The sequence below is a fragment of the Ursus arctos genome, chromosome X (genome assembly GCF_023065955.2).
Source record: "Ursus arctos isolate Adak ecotype North America chromosome X, UrsArc2.0, whole genome shotgun sequence".
NCBI classification, from domain to species: domain Eukaryota; kingdom Metazoa; phylum Chordata; class Mammalia; order Carnivora; family Ursidae; genus Ursus; species Ursus arctos.
In genome coordinates, this window is record NC_079873.1 from 59874878 (window position 1) to 59898301 (window position 23424).

The window sequence follows — 23424 nt, forward strand, 5'->3', positions numbered from 1 at the left end:
ATGATGAAACCCTCCTGAAGAAAGGCAACACCTGTAGACAGATTAAAGAATCACACATACAGCCAATCAGAACTGCCGTTGCCATGGTTGCAACTGTATTTGGTGCATCACTTAGGTTCAGCATGTTTCCCGACATCTGGTTGAGGCTGTCTACAGCATATTTAAACATGAAGGGGACCACAATATTCATGGCCTAAAAATACAAAAGCAGCAATTACCCACCATATACAAATGTATTTTCTAAAAGTATAAATATTTACCTTAAGTTAGTATTTATGGGAATGTCCAGATATTAATCACTTACTAGTAATGAAATGATTTTCCCAGTTTATAAAGATAAAATCTTTGGCACTGGAGAGCTGTCATTTCAGAATTCCTACCTCGCACTGATTGCCATGTTAATATTCATTTATAAGCTACATGCATTCGTCAAATACTCATGCCTCCACGAAATAATCCCTGATCATCCACTCAAAATGTTCTCTCCATTATCTGAAATCGTTACAGAGCTTACAGCACTTAAGGCAAACTGCCTTATCATTATTTATGTATACATTTTTCTTTCCTAGTATATCCTTGATGATCTGTATCATATTCCCTTTTTTTGTCCCACGCTTGTTGAGAACTACTATGCTTTTTTAGTAGGTATTCATCAAATACGTAAAATTATTTGTTAACCAAAATAAGAGTATAAATAAAATTATTTAGCAAAAACATATCTCAAAATCAGATAAATTACAAGCATCTGTGGCTGATTAACCACTTGGGAAAAAAACAATACTGGTGGTTAAGATGGCGGAGGAGTAGGGGTCCCCCTTTTCAGCTGATCCCCTGAGTCGAGCTGGATGGGTACCAGACCATCCTGAAAACCCACGGAATCAGCCTGAGAGGCAGGAAGACACATCTGGATCTCTACAAATGAACATCTCCAGCGCTGGGTATTGAGGTATGAAGCAGGGAGCCGTGAAACCCCACACAGATATCAGAAGATAAACGGAAGGGGGAGGGAGCCTCCGCGCACTGACACCGGGAAGCGGTAGCCACCTGCACTGCGGAGAAGGCTGGACTGGCCAATAGGCACCCACGAGAGCAGACTGAGACCTTGAGCTTGGGAACATGCATGCGTCAAAACTGAAAACCGGAGCTTCAGAGCGCTTACTGGAACAGACTGAGACCGGGAGCTCAGAAGCGCACACGCGAACAGACTGAAAACCTGCGCTCCAGAGTGTGCGCGAACCTCCCTGAAACAGGGAGCTCGGGAGCACGCGCGGGGGCGGCTGGCGGTGTCAGAAACACAAAGGACAGAGACATGCCAGCCCTGGAAGAGAGGGCTGGGATGCTGGCTGCAGGGTTTTTAGCAGCACCAACAGAAACAGAGTTAAAGAGGCAGGAAGAGCTCAGTGGAGAGCGACTGCGATTTCTCTGTTCTGAGACAGAGGCTGGGATTCGGCCACTGCTACTCTGACTCCCAGAAGAGTCACAGAAAACCGCCAGGGGAAAACTCCAGAGAACAAAAGCCCAGAAATACCAGCTCACATTGTGCCCATCCCCATCCAGCCTCGCAAGGGACAGGGAGATTCTACCCAAAAAGGGTTGCCTGAATATCTGCGTGGCAGGCCACACCCCAGAAGGCAGGCTGAAAAATCAAGAAGCCCACATCCCTAAGGTCCCTATAAAACAAGAGCACACTGCCTGGGTCCTGGTCAATAATTTGGGCTATGGGAAACCATGCAACCTATCCTCATCAGAAAGACGAGGACAAATCGCCCCCAGCAAAGAAACAATAACGAGTCTGTGGCCTCTGCCACAGAACTGATGGATATGCATATAACCAAATTATCAGAAATGGAGTTCAGAGTAACAATGGTCAAGATGATGTGCAGACTTAAAACAATGTTACTGAAAATATTAACAAGAATAGAGAATCTCTAAGGGCGGAAATGAGAGCAAAACTGGCAGAAATTAAAAATGCTATGAATCAAATGCAGTCAAAACTAGATGCTCTGACGGCCAAGGTAAATGAGTCAGAAGAGCGAATTAGTGAATTGGAGGATGGGATGGTAGAAGAGAAAGCTAAAACAGAAACTAAGCTCAAAAAAATCCAATCTCAAGAATGTAGGATACAGGAGATTACTGACTCAATGAAAGGTTCCAATGTCAGAATCATCGGCATCCCTGAGGGGGTGGAGAAAGAGAGAGGTCTAGCAGAAATATTTGAACAAATTGTAGCTGAAAACCTCCCTAATCTAGCAAAGGAAACAAGCATTCATGTCCAAGAGGCAGAGAAGACCCCTCAAAAATTCAACCACAACAAACCTACGCCACATCACATCATAGTGCATTTTGCAAATATTAGATCCAATGATACAGTATTGAAAGCGGCCAGGGCAAATAAATTTCTCACGTACAAAGGCAAAAATATTAGGATTATGACAGACCTGTCTACAAAGACCTAGAATGAGAGGAAGGGTTGGGGGGGCATTTGTAAAGCTCTTTCAGAGAAAAACATGCAGCCAATGATGCTTTATCCAGAAAGGCTGTCATTAGGAATTGATGGAGAGATAAAGACCTTCCAGAATCGCTAGTCACTGACCAATTTCGTAACCACAAAATCAGCGCTACAGGAGATATTACGGGGGGTTCTATAAAAGTAAAAAGGCCCCAAGAGTGATACAGAACAGAAATTTACAATCTATAGAAACAAAGACTTTATAGGCAACACGACATCATTAAAATCATATCTCTCAATAATCACTCTCGGTGTAAATGGCGTAAATGCTCCCATAAAACGCCACAAGGGTGCAGATTGGATAAAAAGACATGACCCATCCATTTGCTGTCTACAAGAGACTCATTTTGAACCTAAAGATACATCCAGACTGAAAGTGAAGGTATGGAAAACCATTTTTCATGCCAATGGACCTCAAAAGAAAGCTGGGGTAGCAATTCTCAGACAGATTGGATTTTAAACTACAGACTGTTGTTAGAGATACAGAAGGACACTATATTATTCTTAAAGGATGTATGCAACAAGTGGATATGACAATTATAAATATCTATGCCCCCAAAAGGGTATCAGCATGATACACAAGCCAACTCTTAACCAGAATAAAGAGACATATAGAAAAAAATACGTTAATAGTAGAGGATCTCAGCACTCCACTCTCAGCAATAGACAGATCACCTAAGCAGAAAATCAAAAAAAGAAACAAGAGCTTTGAATGCCATACTAGACCAGATGGACCTCACAGATATATATAGAACACCACACCCCAGAACAACAGAATACACATTCTTTTCAAATGCACATGGAACGTTCTCCAGAATAGATCATATGCTGGGTCACGAAACAGGTCTCAACCGATACCAAAAGAATGAAATTATTCCCTGCATATTCTCAGACCACAATGCTTTGAAATTGGAACGCAATCACAAGGAAAAATTTGGAAGAAACTCAACACTTAGAAACTAAAAACCATCCTGCTCAAGAATGATTTTTCCTGGGTAAACCAGGAAATCAAAAATCAATTTCAACAATTTATGGAAACCAACAAGAATGAAAACACAACGGTCTAAAAACTATGGGACACAGCAAAGGCAGTCCTAAGGGGGAAATACATAGCCATCCATGCCTCACTCAAAAGAATAGAAAAATCTAAAATGCAGTTTTTATATTCTCACCTCAAGAAGCTGGAGCTGGAACAGAAGAAAAGGCCTAATCCATGTACGAGAAAGCAGTTGATCAAGATTAGAGCCGAGATCAATGAATTAGAAAACAGGAGCACAGTTGAGCAGATTAACAGAACTAGAAGCTGGATCTTTGAAAGAATAAATAAGATCAATAAGCCACTGGCAAGACTTACTCAAAAGAACAGAGAAAGGACCCAAATTAATAAAATTAGGAATGAAAAGGGAGAGGTCACAACCAACACCAATGAAATAGGAAGGATCATTAGAAACTTTCATCAACAGCTCTATGCCAATAAATTAAACAACGTGGAAGAAATGGATGCCTTCCTGGAAACTTATAAACTACCAAGACTGAAACAAGAAGAAATTGATTATTTAAATTAACTGATTAATTATGAAGAGATTGGAAGCAGTGATCACAATCCTCCCCGAAAACGAGAGCCCAGGGCCCCATGGATTCCCCAGGGAATTCAACCAAACATTCAAAGAAGAAATAATACCTATTCTCCTGAAGCTGTTTCAAAAAATAGAAACACAAGGAAAACTAACAAACTCATTCTCTGAGGCCAGTATTACCTTGAACCCCAAACCAGGCAAAGACCTCATCAAAAAGGAGAATTACAGACCGATATTCCTGATGAATACAGACGCAAAATTCTCAACAAGATCCTAGCTAATAGGATCCAACAGTACATTAAAATGATTATCCATCATGACCAAATTGGATTCATCCCTGGGATGAAAGGGTGGTTCAACATTCACAAATCGATCAGTGTGGTAGATCATATGAACAAGAGTCAAGAACCATATGATCCTCTCAATTGATGCAGAAAAAGCATTTGACAAAATACAGTATCCTTTCCTGATTAAAACCCTTCAGAGTGTAGGGATAGAGGGTACATTCCTCAATCTCATAAAAGCCATCCAAGAAAAGCCTACAGCAAATATCATTCTCAATGGGGAAAAGCTGGAATCCTTTCCCGTAAGATCAGGAACAGGACAAGGATGCCCACTCTAGCCATTATTATTCAACATAGCACTAGAAGTCCTTGCAACAGCAATCAGACGACAAAAAGGAATAAAAGGTATCCAATTTGGCAAAGAAGAGTTCAAACTGTCTCTCTTCGCAGATGACATGATACTCTACATGGAAAACCCAAAAGACCCTACCCACAAACTACTAGAACTTATAGAGCAATTCAGTAATGTGGCGGGATACAAAATCAATGCTCAGAAATCAGTTCCATTTCTATACATGAACAATGAGACTGAAGAAAGAGAAATTAGGGAATCCATTCCATTTACAATACCACCAAAAATCATACGTTATCTCAGAATTAACTTAACCAGAGACGTAAAGGATCTATATTCTAGAAACTACAGATCACTCTTGAAAGACATTGAAGAAGACCCAAAAAGATGGAAAAATATTCCATGCTCATGGATCGGAAGAATAAACATAGTTAAAATGTCTATGCTACCCAGAGCAATCTACACTTTCAATGCCATCCTGATCAAAATACCAATGACATTTTTCAAAGAACTGGAACAAACAGCCCTTAAATTTGTGTGGAACCAGAAAAGGCCCCGAATCTCCAAGGAACTGTTGAAAAGGAAAAACAAAGCTGGGGGCATCACATTGCTGCATTTCAAGCTGTACTACAAAGCTGTGATCACAGACAGCATGGTACTGGCACAAAAACAGACACATAGACCAATGGAACAGAACAGAGAACCCAGAAATGGACCCTCGGCTCTCTGGGCAACTAATCTTTGATAAAGCAGGAAAAAACATCTGGTGGAAAAAAGACAGTCTCTTCAATAAATGGTGCTGGGAAAACTGGACAGCTACATGCAAAAGAATGAAACTTGACCGCTCTCTCACACCATACACAGAGATAAACTCCAAATGGATGAAAGACCTCGATGTGAGACAGGAATCCATCAAAATCCTAGAGGAGAGCATAGGCAGCAACCTCTACGACATTGGCCACAGCAACCTTTCATGACACATCTCCAAAGGCAAGAGCAACAAAAGAAAAAATGAACCTGTGGGACTTCACCAAAATCAAAAGTTTCTGCACAGCCAAGGAAACACAAAAAAACTAAGGGGCAGCCCACGGAATGGGAGAATATATTTGAAAATGACACTACAGAAAAAAAGACTGGTATCCAAGATCTAGAAAGAACTTCTCAAACTCAATACACAAGAAACAAATAAAGAAATCAAAAAATGGACAGAAGATATGAACAGATACTTTTCCAATGAAGACATACAAATGGCTAACAGACACATGAAAAAATGTTCAAAATCATTAGCCATCAGGGAAATTCAAATGAAAACTACAATGAGATACCATTTACGCCAGTTAGAATGGCAAAAATGGACACGGCAGGAAACAACAAATGTTGGAGAGGATGTGGAGAAAGGGGATCCCTCCTACATTGTTGGTGGGAATGCAAGTTGGTACAGCCACTTTGGAAAAGTGTGCAGGTCCCTTAGAAAGTTAAAAATTGAGCTACCCTGTGATACAGCCATTGCAGTACTGGGTATTTACCCCAAAGATACAGACGTAGTGATGAGAAGGGCCATATGCACCCCAATGTTCATAGAAGCTCTGTCCACAATAGCTAAATCGTGGAAGGAGCCGAGATGCCCTTCAACAGATGACTGGATTAAGAAGATGTGGTCCATATATACAATGGAATATTACTCAGCCGCCAAAAAGAACGATTTCTCAACATTTGCTGCAACATGGATGGGACTAGAGGAGATAATGCTAAGCAAAATAAGTCAAGCAGAGAAAGACAATTATCATATGGTTTCACTAATTTATGGAACATAAGAAGTAGGAAGATCAGTAGGAGAAGAAAGGGAAGAAGAAAGGGGGGGGTAAACAGAAGGCGGAAGAAACCATGAGAGACTATGGACTCTGGGAAACAACCTGAGGGCTTCAGGGGGTGGGGATGGGATAGGCTGGTGATGGGTATTAAGGAGGGCACGTATTGCATGGTGCACTGGGTGTTATACGTAAGTAAGAAATCATGGAACTTTAATAAAATAAATAAATTAAAAAAAATAGAAAACGAAAAAAAAAAAAAAAAAACAACCCACAACACTGGTAGATCTATTTGCCCCACAAAAAGATTCCTTTGGTCAGAGAAGGGATGGGGGAATGAGTGAAATTGGTGAAGCGAATTAAGAGGTACAAGCTTCCAGTTATAAATAAGTCTTGGAGACTAAAAGTACAGCAGAGGAAATATAGTCAGTAACATTGTAAAAATGTTGTATGGTTACTACATTTTTGTGGTGAGCACGAAATAATGTATAGAATTTTTGGATCACTTTGTTGTACACCTGAAACTAATACCGACACTGTATGTCAACTATAGCTCAATAATAAAAATTTAAGAAGATTCCTTTGCTCCAATACTAAACAAAACCCACTAAATACCAAGCTAAGCTTTCAAAAACCAACCTATTTCTCCACGAGAATACACCAAGAAATATGAATATGAATATGAATACTGCTTTCATATATTCAAGGCAAATATTCAATCACTCACATTTCACATTTTCTGCAAGGTTACAGTATCAAAAACACTGCCAAAGCTTTAAAGAAATTAAATTCATGTACATTAATAACATGTGAAAGCAATTCTTTTTTTAAAGATTTTATTTATTTATTTATTTGAGAGAGATAGCATGAGCAGAGTGGGTGGGCAGAGGGAGAGGGAGAAGCAGACTCCCTGCTGAGCAGGGAGCGCAAAGCAGGGCTCAATCCCAGGACCCTGAGATCATGACCTGAGCAACAGGCAGACACTTAACTGACTGAGCCACCCAGGCACCCCGAAAGTAATTCTATAAGGCTTAATAAAAACAATGAAACCCCAGCTCTTGTTAATGTCCCATTATTGTATCATTCATCTTTGTTAAACATAAAAAATATTGTCAACAAGCCTAAGTTTAGCTGACAGCTGATAGGAGCTACATAAATCTTACCAATCACCATTTCAAAGTAAAGTATACAAGTGTCCTAGCAACCAAGGAGGTTCAACAATAGCATTAAAATACACAGCAGATGTTGGAACACTTTTAAGAATGTAACACTATGGGAGAAATTGCTTAAAATTTTTCTAACTTCTAAAATTGAATATAATAGCAGGTTTGACGTATGATAATTTTCTCAGTTTTGATTTCTATATAATCATATAACCTCAAGTTCCTGCTTCTGCCTGAAATGGTCTGCCTGCCTGATTTACCTTTCTTCCTCTCCATTTTCTAAAAACCACTCTGAATACCATTTCCATCAAGATGCCTTCTCTGAGACCTGCAGCCCATTCGGCACTTTTCATCTTCCAACTCCTCTTTTTCACAGTTTATACCTCTGTATTTGTCTTTTTTACTATATATTTATCATTTGCTTTCTAGGTGCAATGTTCATGGATATACTGGTTTCTCAACCTCAGTTCACAAACCTTTTGTGGCAAAACAAACATTTTGTGAACAACAGCTACCAGAGTCCTATATGGTGCTAGGTACCTTTCACAAAGGTCACAGCTGAATGAAATTAACAATTCTATTCAATGGACGACCCTGTAATTGAGGAAACTCAGGTTCCATGAGGTTTAATGACCTATCCGGTAAGCAGCAGAGCTGGATTAAAATCCAAGACTGACTTGTAATTCAGAATTTTTTTCTAGTATACCATAGCCATATTAGCAGCTCATAAAGCAAGGGACCATATCATTCTACTTCATTTGTACCCTAAAGCAGATGCTCTCAAATGTGCTGTTGAAACCAGCTATAAAGTATGGTACAAGTAATTTTTAAAAATTTGACCAGATTCCAGGGTTTCTGTATAATAAGACCACATCCCCTCACTTGCATTCTAACACAACTTCTTGAGTGGGAGAAAAAATGATAGTTACAGCTAGCACACAATTCTCATAACTTAAAGCCTATTATATCTTTGCCACAGCCAGGGTGAGTAGTGACTGAAACTAATGTATTACCAAGAAAGTTTTGTTATTTTACTTTCTTGAAAACGTGTTAGTTTGGTCAAATTTGGGAGCATCCTTGTAAATGTGTAAAGAATGTAGGTATCATCTGCCCTGTATTTTTACTGACAGAAAAAAGGCAGTTAGCACACTGCTAAGAACATGACTACCTCTAATAATAACTGTTGATTACTTCCAGCTTTCCCAAAAAAGTAATTTTAGAAAGGAAAGAAATTTAAAAACACCAAAGAAATTGAAAGGAGTATATTATGTATAGATGTTTTTATTAGTACATGTGTATTTGCTGCACTGGCCTTGTATTTTGAGCACAGGGGGTGGCAAATATTGGTTTTCCCTAATACCCTGCTTTCACAAGAACTACACTTAAACCATCTCAGAGAAATGTGAATTTTTAAAACTTTTTCTTTTGAAATAATTGCAGACTCAAAGGAGGTTGCAAAAGTAGTACAAAGAGACTCATAATCCTTCACTCAGTGTCTCCTACTGATGACACCTTATATAGCTGTAGTTCAATATCAAGACCAAAAATGTATACTGGCACATTACTATTAACTAGACTACAGAACTCACTCAGTTTTTTCCATATTCATGTATGTGTGGGGATTGTATGCGTTGCCTATATGGTCCTATGCTATTTTATCCCATCTTCAGATCCATGTAACCATCACCACAATCAAGATACAGAACTACTCCAATCAAGATACAGAACTACTCCATCACAACAAAAGAAATCTCTTGTGCTACCTCTTTATATTCACTCCCATCCCACCTCGCCCCACACCTAAATCCCTGTCCCCTGGCAACCACTAATCTGGGCTTGATCTCTATAGTTTAGTCATTTTGAGCATATTATATATATGTTTGCAATCTTCTGAGACTGACCTTCTTCTTCACTCGGCATGATGCCCCTGAGGTTCATCAAGGATGATACATGTATCAATAGCTTATTTTTAAAAATTTATTTGAGAGAGAGAAAAAGCACACAAGTGCAGGGAGAGGAGGGACAGAGGGAGCGAGCGAGGGAGCGAGCGAGCGAGAGAGTCTTAAGCAGACTCTGTGCTGAGCATGGAGCCCAACATGGGGCTTGATCTCATGATCCTGATATCACCTCAGTGGAAACCAAGAGTCTGATGCTTAACCAACTGCACCACCCAGATGCCCCTCAATAGCTCATTTTTTTTATAGCTAAGTACTCTTCCATGGATGTACCAAGTTTATTCAACCATTCACCCCTGAAGGACATCTGGTTGTTTGTAGTTTTGGACTACAAATAAAAAGACGCTGTAGAAATTTTCATACAGGTGGTCATAAGTTTTCATTTCTCTGGGATAAATGCCCAAGAGTAATGGGTAAATCATATGGTAAGTCTACACTGAACTTTTTAGGAAACTGCCATAATCTTTCTGAGTGGCTGTACCATTTTCTATTCCCACCACCAGTAAAATATGAGTGATCCAATTCCTCTGCATTCTCACCAACATTTGATATCATCACTATTTTTTATTTTGAAGCTATTTTTTTTAAGTAGGCTCCACACTGGGGCCCAATGTGGAGCCTGAACTCATGACCCTGACACCAGACCTGAGCTGATATCAAGAGTCAGAAGTTCAACCGACTGAGCCACCCAGGCACCCCTTTATGTTGAAACTATTTTAATAAGTGTATAGTTATATCTTCTGGTTTTAATTTGTGTTTCCCTAACAGCAGTGATGTTGAACATCTTTTCATATTCTGATTTTCCACTCATATATCCTTTTTGGTTAAGTATCTGTTCATGTCTTTTGCAAATTTTGTAACTGGACTGGTTTTTTGTTTTTGTCTTTTGATACTGAGTTTAAGAGTTCTCTATATATTTTCTAGATATAAAGGCCTTTGTTAGATATGTAATTTGCAAATATTTCTCCTGGTGTGCAGCTTGTCTTTCATCCTGCTGAGGAGCCTAAACTTCCACCCTCCCCCCCAGCAGCCATAAGGAGTCGCTTCCTTTAGGAGTCAATGGAAGCCAAGGCAAGAACCTGGACTTTTAACCCTTCCTGAAGTAATGAGGCAGCAGCTCATCCCCACTGGAGCAGTATCATAGGAGGCCTGCTAAACAAAAGATTTTTTAAAAAGCCAGAGTCTCATACCATAATATCCAAAATATCCAAGGTTTCAATAAAAAAAAATCACTCATTATACCAAGGACTACTAAGATATCAACTTCAAATAAAAGAATACAATCAACAGACACAAATGTTAGAACTACCTGATGAGGATTTCAGAATAGCCATCATGAAAGTGCTTTAAGGAGCACTTATGAACATGCTTCAAACAATGAAAAAACAGAATGTCTCCCCAGATAGAGAACGTAAAGAAGAACCAAATGAAAAAATCGAGAACCAAAAAATATGACTGGAAAAAAAAGACTGTATGGGCTCCATGCAGAATGGAGAGAACAAAAGAATCAGTCAACATGAAAACAGAACAATAAAATAATATATTGAGTATGAACAAGAGAGAGAAAACACTAAAAAAGTGGGAGAGGGTACAACACTCTGGGATCTATGGTACTATAAAAAAAGGATATATCACTCCTCTTTAGAGTCTCAGAAGATTAGGAGAGAAAGTGTGAGGCTGGAAAAAGTATTCAAAGAAATAATGACTAAAAATTCCCCAAATCTGGCAAAAGACATAAATCTACAGATTCATGAAAATGAGCAACCCCCTGAATAGGGAAAACCCAAAGAAATTCACACCAAGACACATTATAATTAAAATTCCAAAAGCTAAAGACAAATTTAAAAATCTTAAAAGCAGCCAGATAGAAACAATTCATTATGTATAAGGGGAAAAACAATTTGAAGAAACCAGATTTCCAGGGAGGCCAACAGGAAGTGGCACATTTTTCGAATGGTAAAAGAAAAGAACTGTCAACTTAGAATCCTTTAATCAGCAAAACTAGCCTTCAGGAATGAAAGGAATATCAAGACCTTTTCAGATTAAGGAAAACTAAAAATTAGTCACTGGCAGACCTCTAAAAGAACTGCTAAAGGAAACTCTTCATACACATGGGAAATGGAAGCAGCCAGAAGCCTGGAACATCAGAAATGAAGGAAACCAACAGAAATACTAAGTACCTGTGCAAAACTATACGAATAGATACACTAAAAGGCACAATAGATAAATTAAAGCGGGAGAGTAAAACATGCTTAAATAACACAAAAGATGGCAGGAAAGGTGAAACAGAGTAACCAAAGAGGAAACTGGCATAAAATAAATAATAAAATGGTAGGCCAAACTCCAAATTTATCAATAATTATCAATATAATTATCAACAAATTATAATGACCAACGTAAGCAAATAATTATTAATGTATCAATATACTAGCAATGAATGACTGGAAACGAACATTTTTAAAAATTACAATAGCTGGGGGCGCCTGGGTGGCACAGCGGTTAATCGTCTGCCTTCGGCTCAGGGCGTGATCCCGGTGTTACCGCATCGAGTCCCACATCAGGCTCTTCCGCTATGAGCCTGCTTCTTCCTCTCCCACTCCCCCTGCTTGTGTTCCCTCTCTCGCTGGCTGTCTCTCTCTGTCGAATAAATAAATAAAATCTTTAAAAAAAAAATTACAATAGCTGGGTGCCTAGGTGGCTTAGTCAGTTAAGCATCTGCCCTCGGCTCAGGTCATGATCCCAGGGTCCTGCTCAGTGGGGAGTCTGTTTCTCCCTCTCCTTCTGCCCCTCCCCCCGTTTGTGCTCTTTGATGCTCTCTCTCTCAAATAATAAATAAAATCTTAAAAAATTACAATATCCCCCCAAAGAAATCCTTAAGTATAAACCGCACCCAGGATTTTTCAACCTTCAGCACTACAGACATTTTGGGTTAGATAATTCTTGCTTATGGGAAGAGATATTCTGTGCACTTTAGGATGCTTAGGAGTGTCCCTAACATCTACCTACTATATGCTAGTGGCACCCTCATCCCCAACTGTGACCATCAAAAATGTCTCCAGATAGTGCCAAATCTCCCCTGAAGGGTTGGAAACTAATGGTCTAATCAAACATGTTCAGTGTCTGTATGCTGAAGGCTACAAGTGCTTTGAAATAAATCAAATAAGATCTAAGTAAATGGAGAGATATTCTATGTTCACTGACTGGAACACTCAACATAGTAGGGATGTCAATTCTCCCCAGTTGGTCTAGAGATTTAATTAAAATCCATTTAAAAATCCTATATGGCTTCTTTGTGGCTATAGACAAGATTCTAAAATTATATAGACAGACAAAGAAACTGGAATAGCCAAAACAATTTTAAAAATCCCTGGAAGAATCATACTATCTATCTTTACACCTTACTATAAAGCTACAACAATAACGTCAATGTGGTGTTGATGAATGGAGAGACACAAACATATAGATCAACAGACAAGAACAAAGTCCAGAAAAAGATACACACACACACACTCTCTATGGTACACGAGAATAATGGCTCCCTAAAATCTCCATGTACTAATGTACTAATCTCCAGAACCTACGAAGATGATACCTTACATAGCAAAACAAACTTTGCATGTGATTAAACTAAAGAATATGAGCTGGGGAGAGTATTAGGAACTACTTGGAGGGCCAAGTGTTATCAAAAGGGTCCTTATAAGAGGGAGGTGGGGGGGGATCCAAAGTCAAGAGAAAAGATTTACTATAGAGGCCAAGAGTCAGATTCAGAGAGACTCAAGATGCTACTGGCTTTAAGATGGAGGGAGGGGCCACAAGTCAAGGAATGTAGACAGAAAGGCAAGGAAATGGATTCTCCCCCAAGAGCCTCTGAAGGGAACGCAGCCCTGACAAATGCTTTTATTTTGACCCAGGAAACCTAATTTTAGACTTCTGACCTTTACAAAATAATACATATGTGTTGTTTTAAGCTATCAAGTGTGAAAAGTTTTTACAGCAGCAATAGGATACAAAGGAAATGCAATTGGGAGAGTATAGCCTTTATGTTAGGAACAACTGGACAAAACAATGAACCTTCAACCAAACTGGATACAATAATTAACTCAAAATGGAGCATAAATATAAACATAAAAGGTAAAAATATAACTTTTAGAAGAAAACTCAGGAGAAAATCGTAATGACCTTGAGTTAGGCAAACAGTTCTTAGACATAACAACTAAAACATAATCCATAAAAGAAAAAAAATGATAAACTGGAACCTATCAAAATTAAAAACTCTTGTTCTATATAAAGCACTACGAAGGGAATTTTTTAAAAAGCTACAGATGGGAGAAAATATTTGCAAATTATATATCTAAGAAAGGTCTCATACCCAGAATGTATAAATAACTCACCAAACAGTAAAAACAACAGCCTAACTAAAAATGGACAAAACACTTGAACAGACAGTTCACCAAAGTAGATATATGGCTGGCAACTAAGCACATGAAAGGATATCCAACAACATTATCCATTAGGAAAATGTATATTGAAACCACAAAATACCACTAAATGCCTGACAATATCATGTGTTGGCAAGGAAGTGAAGCAACTGGAACTCTCATACACTGCTTGCTGGTGGGAAGACAAAAATAACCATTACGGAAAACAGTTTGGTGGCTTCTTATAGAGTTAAAAATATACTAACCATGACCCAAAAATTCCACTCCTAGATATTTATCCTAGAGAAATGAAAACTCAAGTTCACACAAAAACCCATACTTAAGTGTAATTTATAGTCACTCTAGTTATAATTGCCAAAAGATGGAAAGAAACCAAATGTCCACCAGTGGATAAATATATTACATCCATACTATGGAATACACCTCAGCAATAAAAAGAAAAATGAACTACTGATATACTTAGTGACTTGGATGAATGACAAAGGCATTATGTTGTTTAAGAGAGCCAGCTCAAAAGGTTATATACTATACGATTCTATTTATATGGTATTCTCAAAATGACAAAACTATAATGAGATAGGAGAAATCAGTAGTATCCAGCAGTTAGGGGTCTGAAGAGGATATATAGACAAAGGGGTTATACAAAAGAGATTTTTGGGGTGGTAGCACTATTCTGTATCCTGACTGTGGCAGTAATTACATGAATATATCCATGTATTAAAAATCATAAAAGAGTACCCTTTACTGCATGTATATTAAAAGTAAAATTTTAAAAATAAAGCCAGTGTCTCAGGTCACACCAAACCTGGCTCCCTATAGGCTGGAGAGGTCTAAAACTAAGGCTAAATGTTAATGTACTTTAATCAAAATTGACTCAGTACAGAGTTTAATCCCCCTGTTGTTTTCTAAATATTGATAAACTGTTTTTACCGGATTATAATCATGTGACAAAAGTTATGTTTCATCTGTAACTGCAGCATGCTCATTAATTTACCATTAATTTAAGTATAAGAGAAATAAAAGGACTTATTACCACAATTTTTTTTCTTTCCTAGATCAAAAGTTCGAATCAAATATATAAATAATCTTCAAAATTCTTGAATTTTCAGAAACTGGTATATAATTAGGAAACTGAATTTGTTTAATTTTAACTAGGAAATGCAAGATTTGGGACATAAATTAAATAACAAACTTAAGGAAAAAGTACAATCACCATAAAGGACAGCCAAAAGTATGCTGTATCTATATGATGCCAAATTTACTGGTCCACATGAGCAGTCTGCTGAGGGTCTCAAACTCTAGATTTTAAAGTGACTTTTCCCTTCTTGGTCATGCAAGTATTATCTATGTTATCTGAGGAACCCAATTCTTCCAGACCTTTTTAATACCTAAATTCCTCAATAATTAATCTCTTTCACAGCAGCCTCTGATAATTAAGGACTCTGTAACTAGTGCTGCCAAGAAGGGCCCAATATATGTGAATAGGTAAAAGAGAATTTTGTTTGTGTACCTCTCCAGTCTCAAAAGGATCAGAAGGAGAGAAAGAATATAAAGGACAAGAGCACTAAAGGGAGATATGATTAGCAAGGCAAAACAAGGAGAAAAGAAAAGTAGGCAAAATACTCAATTTGTAAATACCATCCCTTCCAGAAAACAGAGATAGAGGGAAAATTTCTGAACTTGTTCTAGGAGGCCAGCACTACCTTAATACCAAAACCAGGCAGACATCACAAGAAAGGAAAACTCTGGACCACTATCTCTCATGATTACAGATAAAAAAATTCTCACCAAAATATTAGCAAATCAAATCCAATAATGTATAAAATAATTATACAACATGACCAAGTGGAATTCATTCCAGGTATGCATAGCTAGTTCAATATTGGAAAATCAATTAATGTAATCCATCACATCAGCAGGCTAAAGAAAAAATATCATATGGTATCAATAGAGGCAAAAAAAAAAAAGCACTAGACAAAATCCAACACCTATTCATGATAAGAACTCTCAGGAAACTGGGAAGAGAATAGAAAGAAACTTCTTCAACTTGATTAAGGACACCTACAAAAAACCCTATAGCTTACAACATACTTAATGATGAGAAACTAGATGCTTTACCCCTAAATTTGGGAACAAAGCAAAGATGCCCTCTCCTACTGCTCTTGTTCAACACGGTACTGGAGGTCCTAGATAATACAGTAAGAAAAGGAAATAGAAGGCACACATATTAGGAAAGGAGAAATAAAATCATTTTGCAGATGATATGATTATCCATGTAGAAAATCCAGAAGAACTGACAATAACGACAACAACAACAACAACAACAACAAAACAACAAAAACCCTCCTGAAACTCTAGCAAGGCTGCAGGATATACAAAAGTCAATTGCTTTCCTCTATATCTCCAGTGAAAAATATATGATTAAAAATTTAAAAAAATAATACCACTTAAATTAGTACCCAAAATGATATAATTAGGTATAAATCTAACAAAGCATGTCTAAGATTTATATGAGGAAAACTATAATACCCTGATGAAAGAAATCAAAAAAGAACTAAATGAACAGATTCCATGTTCATGGATGGAATGACTCAATATTATAAAGATGTCAGCTGTTCCTATATTTGCTCTATATATTCAATACAGTCCCAATCAAAATCCCAGCAAACAATTTGGTAGATATGGACAAACCGATTCTAAGCTTTACAGAGAAAAACAGAAGACCCAGAATAACCAACACAATATTGGGAAAAAAAACCCAACAATGTCAGAGGACTGACACTACTTGATTACAAGACTTACCATAAAGCTACAATAATTAAGTGTGGCACTGGCAAAAGAATATATCAATAGAACAGAACAGAGTCCAGAAATAGATAAATATACACAAATATATTCAACTGATGTTTGACAAAGGAGTAGAGGCAACCCAATGGAGGCAAAATAGTCTTCAAAAAAATGGTGCTAGAACAACTGAACGTGCAAAAAAAAAATCTAGACATTGGCCTTTCACAAAAATTAACTCCAAATGAATCACAGTCCTAAATGTAAAGCACAAAGCTATAAAACTTCTAGAAGATAACTTAAAATAAAATCTAAGTGACCTTTGGTTTGGCAATGACATTAGATGTAACACTAAAGGCACAATCCATGAAACACTGGTAAGTTGGACTACATTAAATTTTAAAACTTCTGTGAAAGACACTGTTAAAAGAAGGAAAATACAAGCCACAGACTGCATGAAAATATTTGCAAAAAATCTATCTGATAAAGGACTGGTAGTCAAAATACACAAAGAACTCTTTAAAACTCAATAATAAGAAAATGAACAACCCAATTTAAAAATGGGCAAAAGACTTAACAGGTATCTCACCAAGGAAGATATAGAGATGACCAAGAGCATATGAAAACATGTGCAATATAACACGTCATTAGGCAATATCAAATTAGAACAAAAATGAGATAGCGTTACACGCCTATTAGACTAAAATCCAGAACACTGACAACAGCAAATACTGACAAGGATGTGGGGCAACAGAAATTCTCTTATTCACTGCTGGTGGGAATGCAGAATGGTACAGCCACTTTGGAAGACAGTTTGGCAGTTTCTCACAAACTAAACATAGTCTTAATATATAATCAAGCAATTGCACTCTTCAGTAATTACCCAAATGAGCTGAAAACTTATATCACACAAAAATCTTGCACACAAATGTTTATTGCAACTTTATTTTATGCCAAAATCTGGAAGCAACCAAAATGTCTTTCAAAAGGTGAATGGATATACACATTATATGGTATGTCCATACGATGGAATGCTTTTCAGCAATAAAAATAAATGAACTATCAAGTCATAAAAAAGACATAAATGACTCTGAAATGTATATTGTTAAGTGAAAAAAGCCAGTCTATAAGAGCTATATATTGTATGATTCCAACTATATGACATTATGGAAAAGGGCAAAACAACAGAGATAGTAAAATGATCAATGGTTGCCAGGGATTTGGGAGGATGGAGAGATGACCAAGTGAAATACACTGGATTTTTAGGGGCAGTAGAACTCTTCTGTATGATACTTCAATGGTAGATACATGAGACTATGCATTTCCCCAAACCTATAATAAGTGTCCAACACAAAGAGTGAATCCTAATGTAAACTATGAACTTAGCTAATAAGAATAATATATTTTTAAATAATTGGTTCATCAATTGTAACAACTGTACCATATTAATGCAAGATGTTAGTAACAGAAGAAATTGAGTGGGATTGGGGCGGGGATGTATAGGAATTCTCTGTCCTTACTGCTCAATTTTTCAGTAAGCCTAAAACTTCTCTAAAATATAAAGTCTTTTAATTAAAAAACTATTCCAAGATATAAATCATACTTCTCAACAAAAGGCTTTAGGTAGCATTGTTTCATTTTAAAAAGTGTTTTTCAGAAAATTTTTAAAGAATCAAAGTTAAGCAAAAAATGCACGAATCTTCTGAAGTTACAAATGTCAAGACAGTAGTTACTGGAAAATTCTAGCTCTTCCATGAAGCCTTCCTTAAATGCCTAATTGCTGGAACTCCCATATATCTTCATTTGTGACTCCCTTATGGATATTTATGTTATATATATATATATTATTTGTGTATTTTTCTCCCTCAGTACACTGCAACTCTAGGAGGGAAGGCAAGGCCCACATTTTATTCATTTTTGCATTCCCAGTTGCCTAGAACAGCATCTTGTACCTAACAGCCACTCAACAAATGTTGCTCAATACATACTTCTATGATCTGAACGTCCCCCTGCCAAATTCACATGTTGAATCCTAACCCCCCAGAGTGATGATACTGGAAGTGGGGCCTTTAAGAGGTGATCAGGCCCTTATGGAATTAGTACCCTTATAAAAGAGTCCCCAAAGACCTTTCACCTCTTACATGATGTAGGTTACAACAAAAAGACAGCCATCTATGAACCACCTAGTTTATGGTGTTTTTTATAGCAGTGTAAACAGACTAAGACACAAAAATTATTCCTTACTTTATATAATAGATGCACTCTTGAAGAAAAGGGATATATTTTTATAAAATACCCTCTCCCTTGAAATTATTTTATAATTTTAAATAAAGCTTATTTTCATTTGTAACAGGTTTTTAATTGAGATATCCTTTTGTACTTGATACTTTAAGTTCTCTGTCAACTAAGTCATTCCAAAGATGGTGCTGGTTAGAGAAGATGAGTAAACTTTTTTATAACATTAAAATAAACTTATTTTATGTAAACAGATGGCTTTAGTAAATATGTTTTACATTTTCCTTAAATCCTGGCACAGCTGCATGTGATATACTAATAGGTTAAATTAAAAAAAATTCTTAGATCTCAAAATCCTCTGATTAATGAAAATGTGATACTCCTAGGATATATGTGTGGATGGTAAGAAAAGGCACTGCATATGATTTGTAAGGATTTAAGGACTGAAGGCAAATAGTGTTCTATCTCTGTCTGTCTCTATCTCTGTCTCTCTCTTGGCAGCAGAACCCCTAAAATATATCTTATATAGGACTCCAACATATTAAAAATAGAATTTCTGCAATTCAGAAGAAATACCAACCCATCCTTCTTGGGTTTCTCTGGGCTGCAAGGCATCTTTACATAATGCAGTTTATCTTAAAAAATCTTTGCTGGAGACAATGATAGCCTTAAGACCTTCAGAATGAAAAGAGCATTAATAGACAAATAAGTAAGCAGATGGTATGCTGTGGCCCCATATGTTAAGCAGAAATCCTCCTCCCTTTTTCTTCTTCTCACTTGACATTTCTCTCTTTCTGTCCTCCTTCTCCCTCACGGATGCTTCTGGCCTTGCTGTGAAACCACCACATGCTGCTCAGATGGCTGGGTGGCATTCATTTATAGCTGAGAAGATTCCTGAACCCTGCCCTAAGATTCCCACAAGTATGCGGAGGAGGTAGGGAAGACCACAGTATAAAGGGGAATAGATCCGTCCAAAGTGCTTATATGCCAAAGCATGTAATCAGGTTGAAAAAAAAATAGGAAGCCAACGAATGAAAGGGGTAACGATCCATATTTGCATGCAAAGTATAAATCATACCTGCAATACTACCAAAATTAAACAATGACCATGTTTTAAAGATTGGGAGAGTAATCACTTTTAAACACAGTAGAGAAGCTAGAAAAATGATGTTAGGAATGGTTAAATGCTACTACTATACATTCCTAAATTTATCCTATGGTCTAGTTCCTGTCTAGTGAAAAGTAAACTGTTTTTCTATATGTTCTGAAAGTACAAGCATGCAATCATTATAACATCAGGTAATCTATGTCTTTTCCTGACTCAAAAGGAATCCAACATACTTTTTAAGGACTGATTTTTCTATATTCACTTCTGTTTACTTATCATTAGTTTATAGGAGGCTAGTACAGCACTATCCATCCTATTGGTGCTCAGTATTTATTGAGAGAAGAATCAAATATTAGCCTTCTAAAAGTATTTCAGTCCTTAAGAAAGTTACCTTGACCTAGTTTTTATACCCTGACATTGACCTGTCACCAAGCAACAGAAATCTGTATTTTGAACAACTGAAATTCACTCCAAAAATAAAATCTAATACAAATTATTTAACATTCCTCCCTTTGACTAACCTAATTAGTCATGTTCTAACCTGTTCTCTTCGACTCAAAACGAAGTCCAGAAAACAATCTGCCTTTAACTTGTCAGCAAAATACTTTCATTCAGCTAATAAAGGCCAATTTGCTAATTCTGCCTCACACAAGAGCTCAGAATAATCTTTATCCTTAAGTAATTTGTAGGTAAAAGACAATTCAGCAACCAGTACTGTGCTAAAATTATAAGAGTTAAAAGAATTTCAACATTAGCTACCAAAATTAGATTTATAATATTATCCTCTCTGTTCAGCTTAAACAAACAGAATAAAGTATGGATTCTTGGTCTGTTGTTCAGTATCTTGATTTAGTCTTCTCCCAGGGAAGGGGTCTGGTTCATTGGGAGAGTACTCAACAGAACCCACAGACGAGAAAGAAGAAAAGACAATGAACAGTCAGACTGAATTATTCTAGTTTTACTTTCCAATCACTCCTTTCCTGTTTCCATTGCTGTTTATTACCCTATAGGAGCACATTTATCACAGGTTCTCTCTGTAGTCATCTTCTATTTCTGCTCTATTTCTTGGTCAACTGATCTGCACTGTCTCAACTATTACCTCTCCCCCCTCCCCCAACTATTACATCTTAATCTCTCTAGCCTGGGGCTCCTTCCTAAACTTGTCTTGCATTTTATATTATCATTTAAGTATCTCTGTCTCAACATTCCATTAGCATCTCAAACTTAACTTGCCCCAAACCTAAATTTTCATCTTCCCAAACAAGACCTCCCAACTTCCTACCTACTGTTATAAGCATTTTTCTTCTCTTATCCTCGGCATCAACGTTGAATCCTACCTCTCTTTTACTTCTAATATCTGATCCATTGCTACGTCTTGTTGATTCTACTTCCGTTACCTCACAATATCTCTGGCATCTTTTCCCTCCATATTACCATTTCTACCACTACTCCAGTACAAAGTGCTATTACTTCTCATCTAGATTATTACATCAGCCTCATAACTGGTCAGTAAATATTTGCTGAATGAATACATGAAATGAAAATCAATGGTATCCCTACTTTAGTTCTCTTACCGCCCTAATCCATCTTATACAACTGGATCAGATTAATTTCCTAAAATATAGCTCTAACTTTACTACTCTTCTGCTCAAAATATATGTTCCTACTTCCAATGTAATTAAATTTTTGTTTCACAGTTAAGGTATTTCACATTAGGAGCTCCATCTATCTTTCCAAGGTTACTTCTAGTTTCTCTGAAACATTATCCCCTCACAAGAGCAAAGCTGAACTATTTACTACTCCACACACGCTATACGTCCTCTCTCATTCTGTCCATGTTACTCCTATACCTGTAACAATCCCACCTCAATCCAAGACTATCTCAGACATCACCTCCTCTGTGGAACCTTTCCAGACTCCCCATTTGGTGGCTTTTTCCTTTGAAATCACCCAATATGTGAATGGTACTTTTTTTTTTAAGATTTTATTTATTTATTTGACAGAGAGAGACAGCCAGTGAGAGAGGGAACACAAGCAGGGGGAGTGGGAGAGGAAGAAGCAGGCTCCCAGCAGAGGAGCCTGATGTGGGGCTCGATCCCAGAATGCTGGGATCGCGCCGTGAGCCGAAGGCAGACGCTTAACAACTGCGCCACCCAGGCGCCCCTGAATGGTACTTCTTTTAAATCATTTATGACCTACTTTGCACCATAGCAATAAAATATAACTTGTCTTATCCTGTATGACTTGAGAGAAGAAATATGCTTTTTTTTTAAAAGATTTTATTTATTTGACAGAGAGACAGCCAGCGAGAGAAGGAACACAGCCGGGGGAGTGAGAGAGGAAGAAGCAGGCTCCCAGTAGAGCAGGGAGCCCAATGCAGGGCTCGATCCCAGGACCCTGGGATCACGCCCTGAGCCGAAGGCAGACGTTTAACAACTGAGCCACCCAGGTGCCCCAGAAATATGCTTTATTCACGTCTGAATACTCTGCAGGGCCAAGAACAGTCCTTTGTATGACAAGTTCTCAAAACCTATTTTCAGAGTAAGGAAAAGAATGAGTAAATAAAAGGCAACATACATGACATAGAGGAGAAATAAGTGATATGACCTGGATTCTAAAACAATATATTAACCCTTAAACAAAAGAGTGGTAGTCAAACCTCATTTATACTTTTCAGCAGACTTTTTCCCCCATATTTTTGATGGAAATCTAAATTAATTTATTTTTATTTTAATACATATGTTTTACTACGTGCCAAACACTGTTCCAAGCCTTTTGTATGCTAATTTATTTAATCCTTATAACAACAGTATATTTACCTTATTTTACAACTTGGGAAACTGAGGCATGAAGACTAAGCAATTTGCCCAATGTTACAACATTAGTAAGTGCCAGAGCCCAGGAATTCTGACTCCAAAGACTACATGTTGCACTTAAAAATATAAACTTCACTGACTTTAAAATCTGAATAAACTAAAAATAAGGTTTTTTTCCCTTAAAGTTCAGAGTCATTATAACTGCTTATTAAAATGTGCTACACATAGTACAGAGATAAACTGAAGAGGCTGCTAAGATATAGAGGGCTCTTATACTGAGTGGTACAAAAATGCCCAGTTTTTGTGGGTGGTTTTTTTTTTTTTTAAGTTTTCCTGTTTATTTCCCTTCACATTGCTGTTTACCACTTATGGCTATCAGTGTGCCTAAATGTGT

The 23424-nt window shown here is 37.4% G+C and overlaps 1 protein-coding gene across 5 annotated transcripts in view; it reads right to left on the reverse strand.

Annotated features, from left to right (window-relative positions):
* ABCB7 (ATP binding cassette subfamily B member 7) overlaps nucleotides 1-23424 on the reverse strand; it is a 217620-nt gene that overhangs the window by 40746 nt on the left and 153450 nt on the right. For all 5 annotated transcript variants that reach the window (XR_007188314.2, XM_048213375.2, XM_026487192.4 and 2 more), the window contains exon 5: nucleotides 61-193. Coding sequence is in view for 4 of the 5 variants with exons in the window: in XM_048213375.2 (XP_048069332.1) it covers nucleotides 61-193 (133 nt within the window). In the remaining variant the exon portion in view is untranslated. The remainder of the gene's footprint in view (nucleotides 1-60; nucleotides 194-23424) is intronic.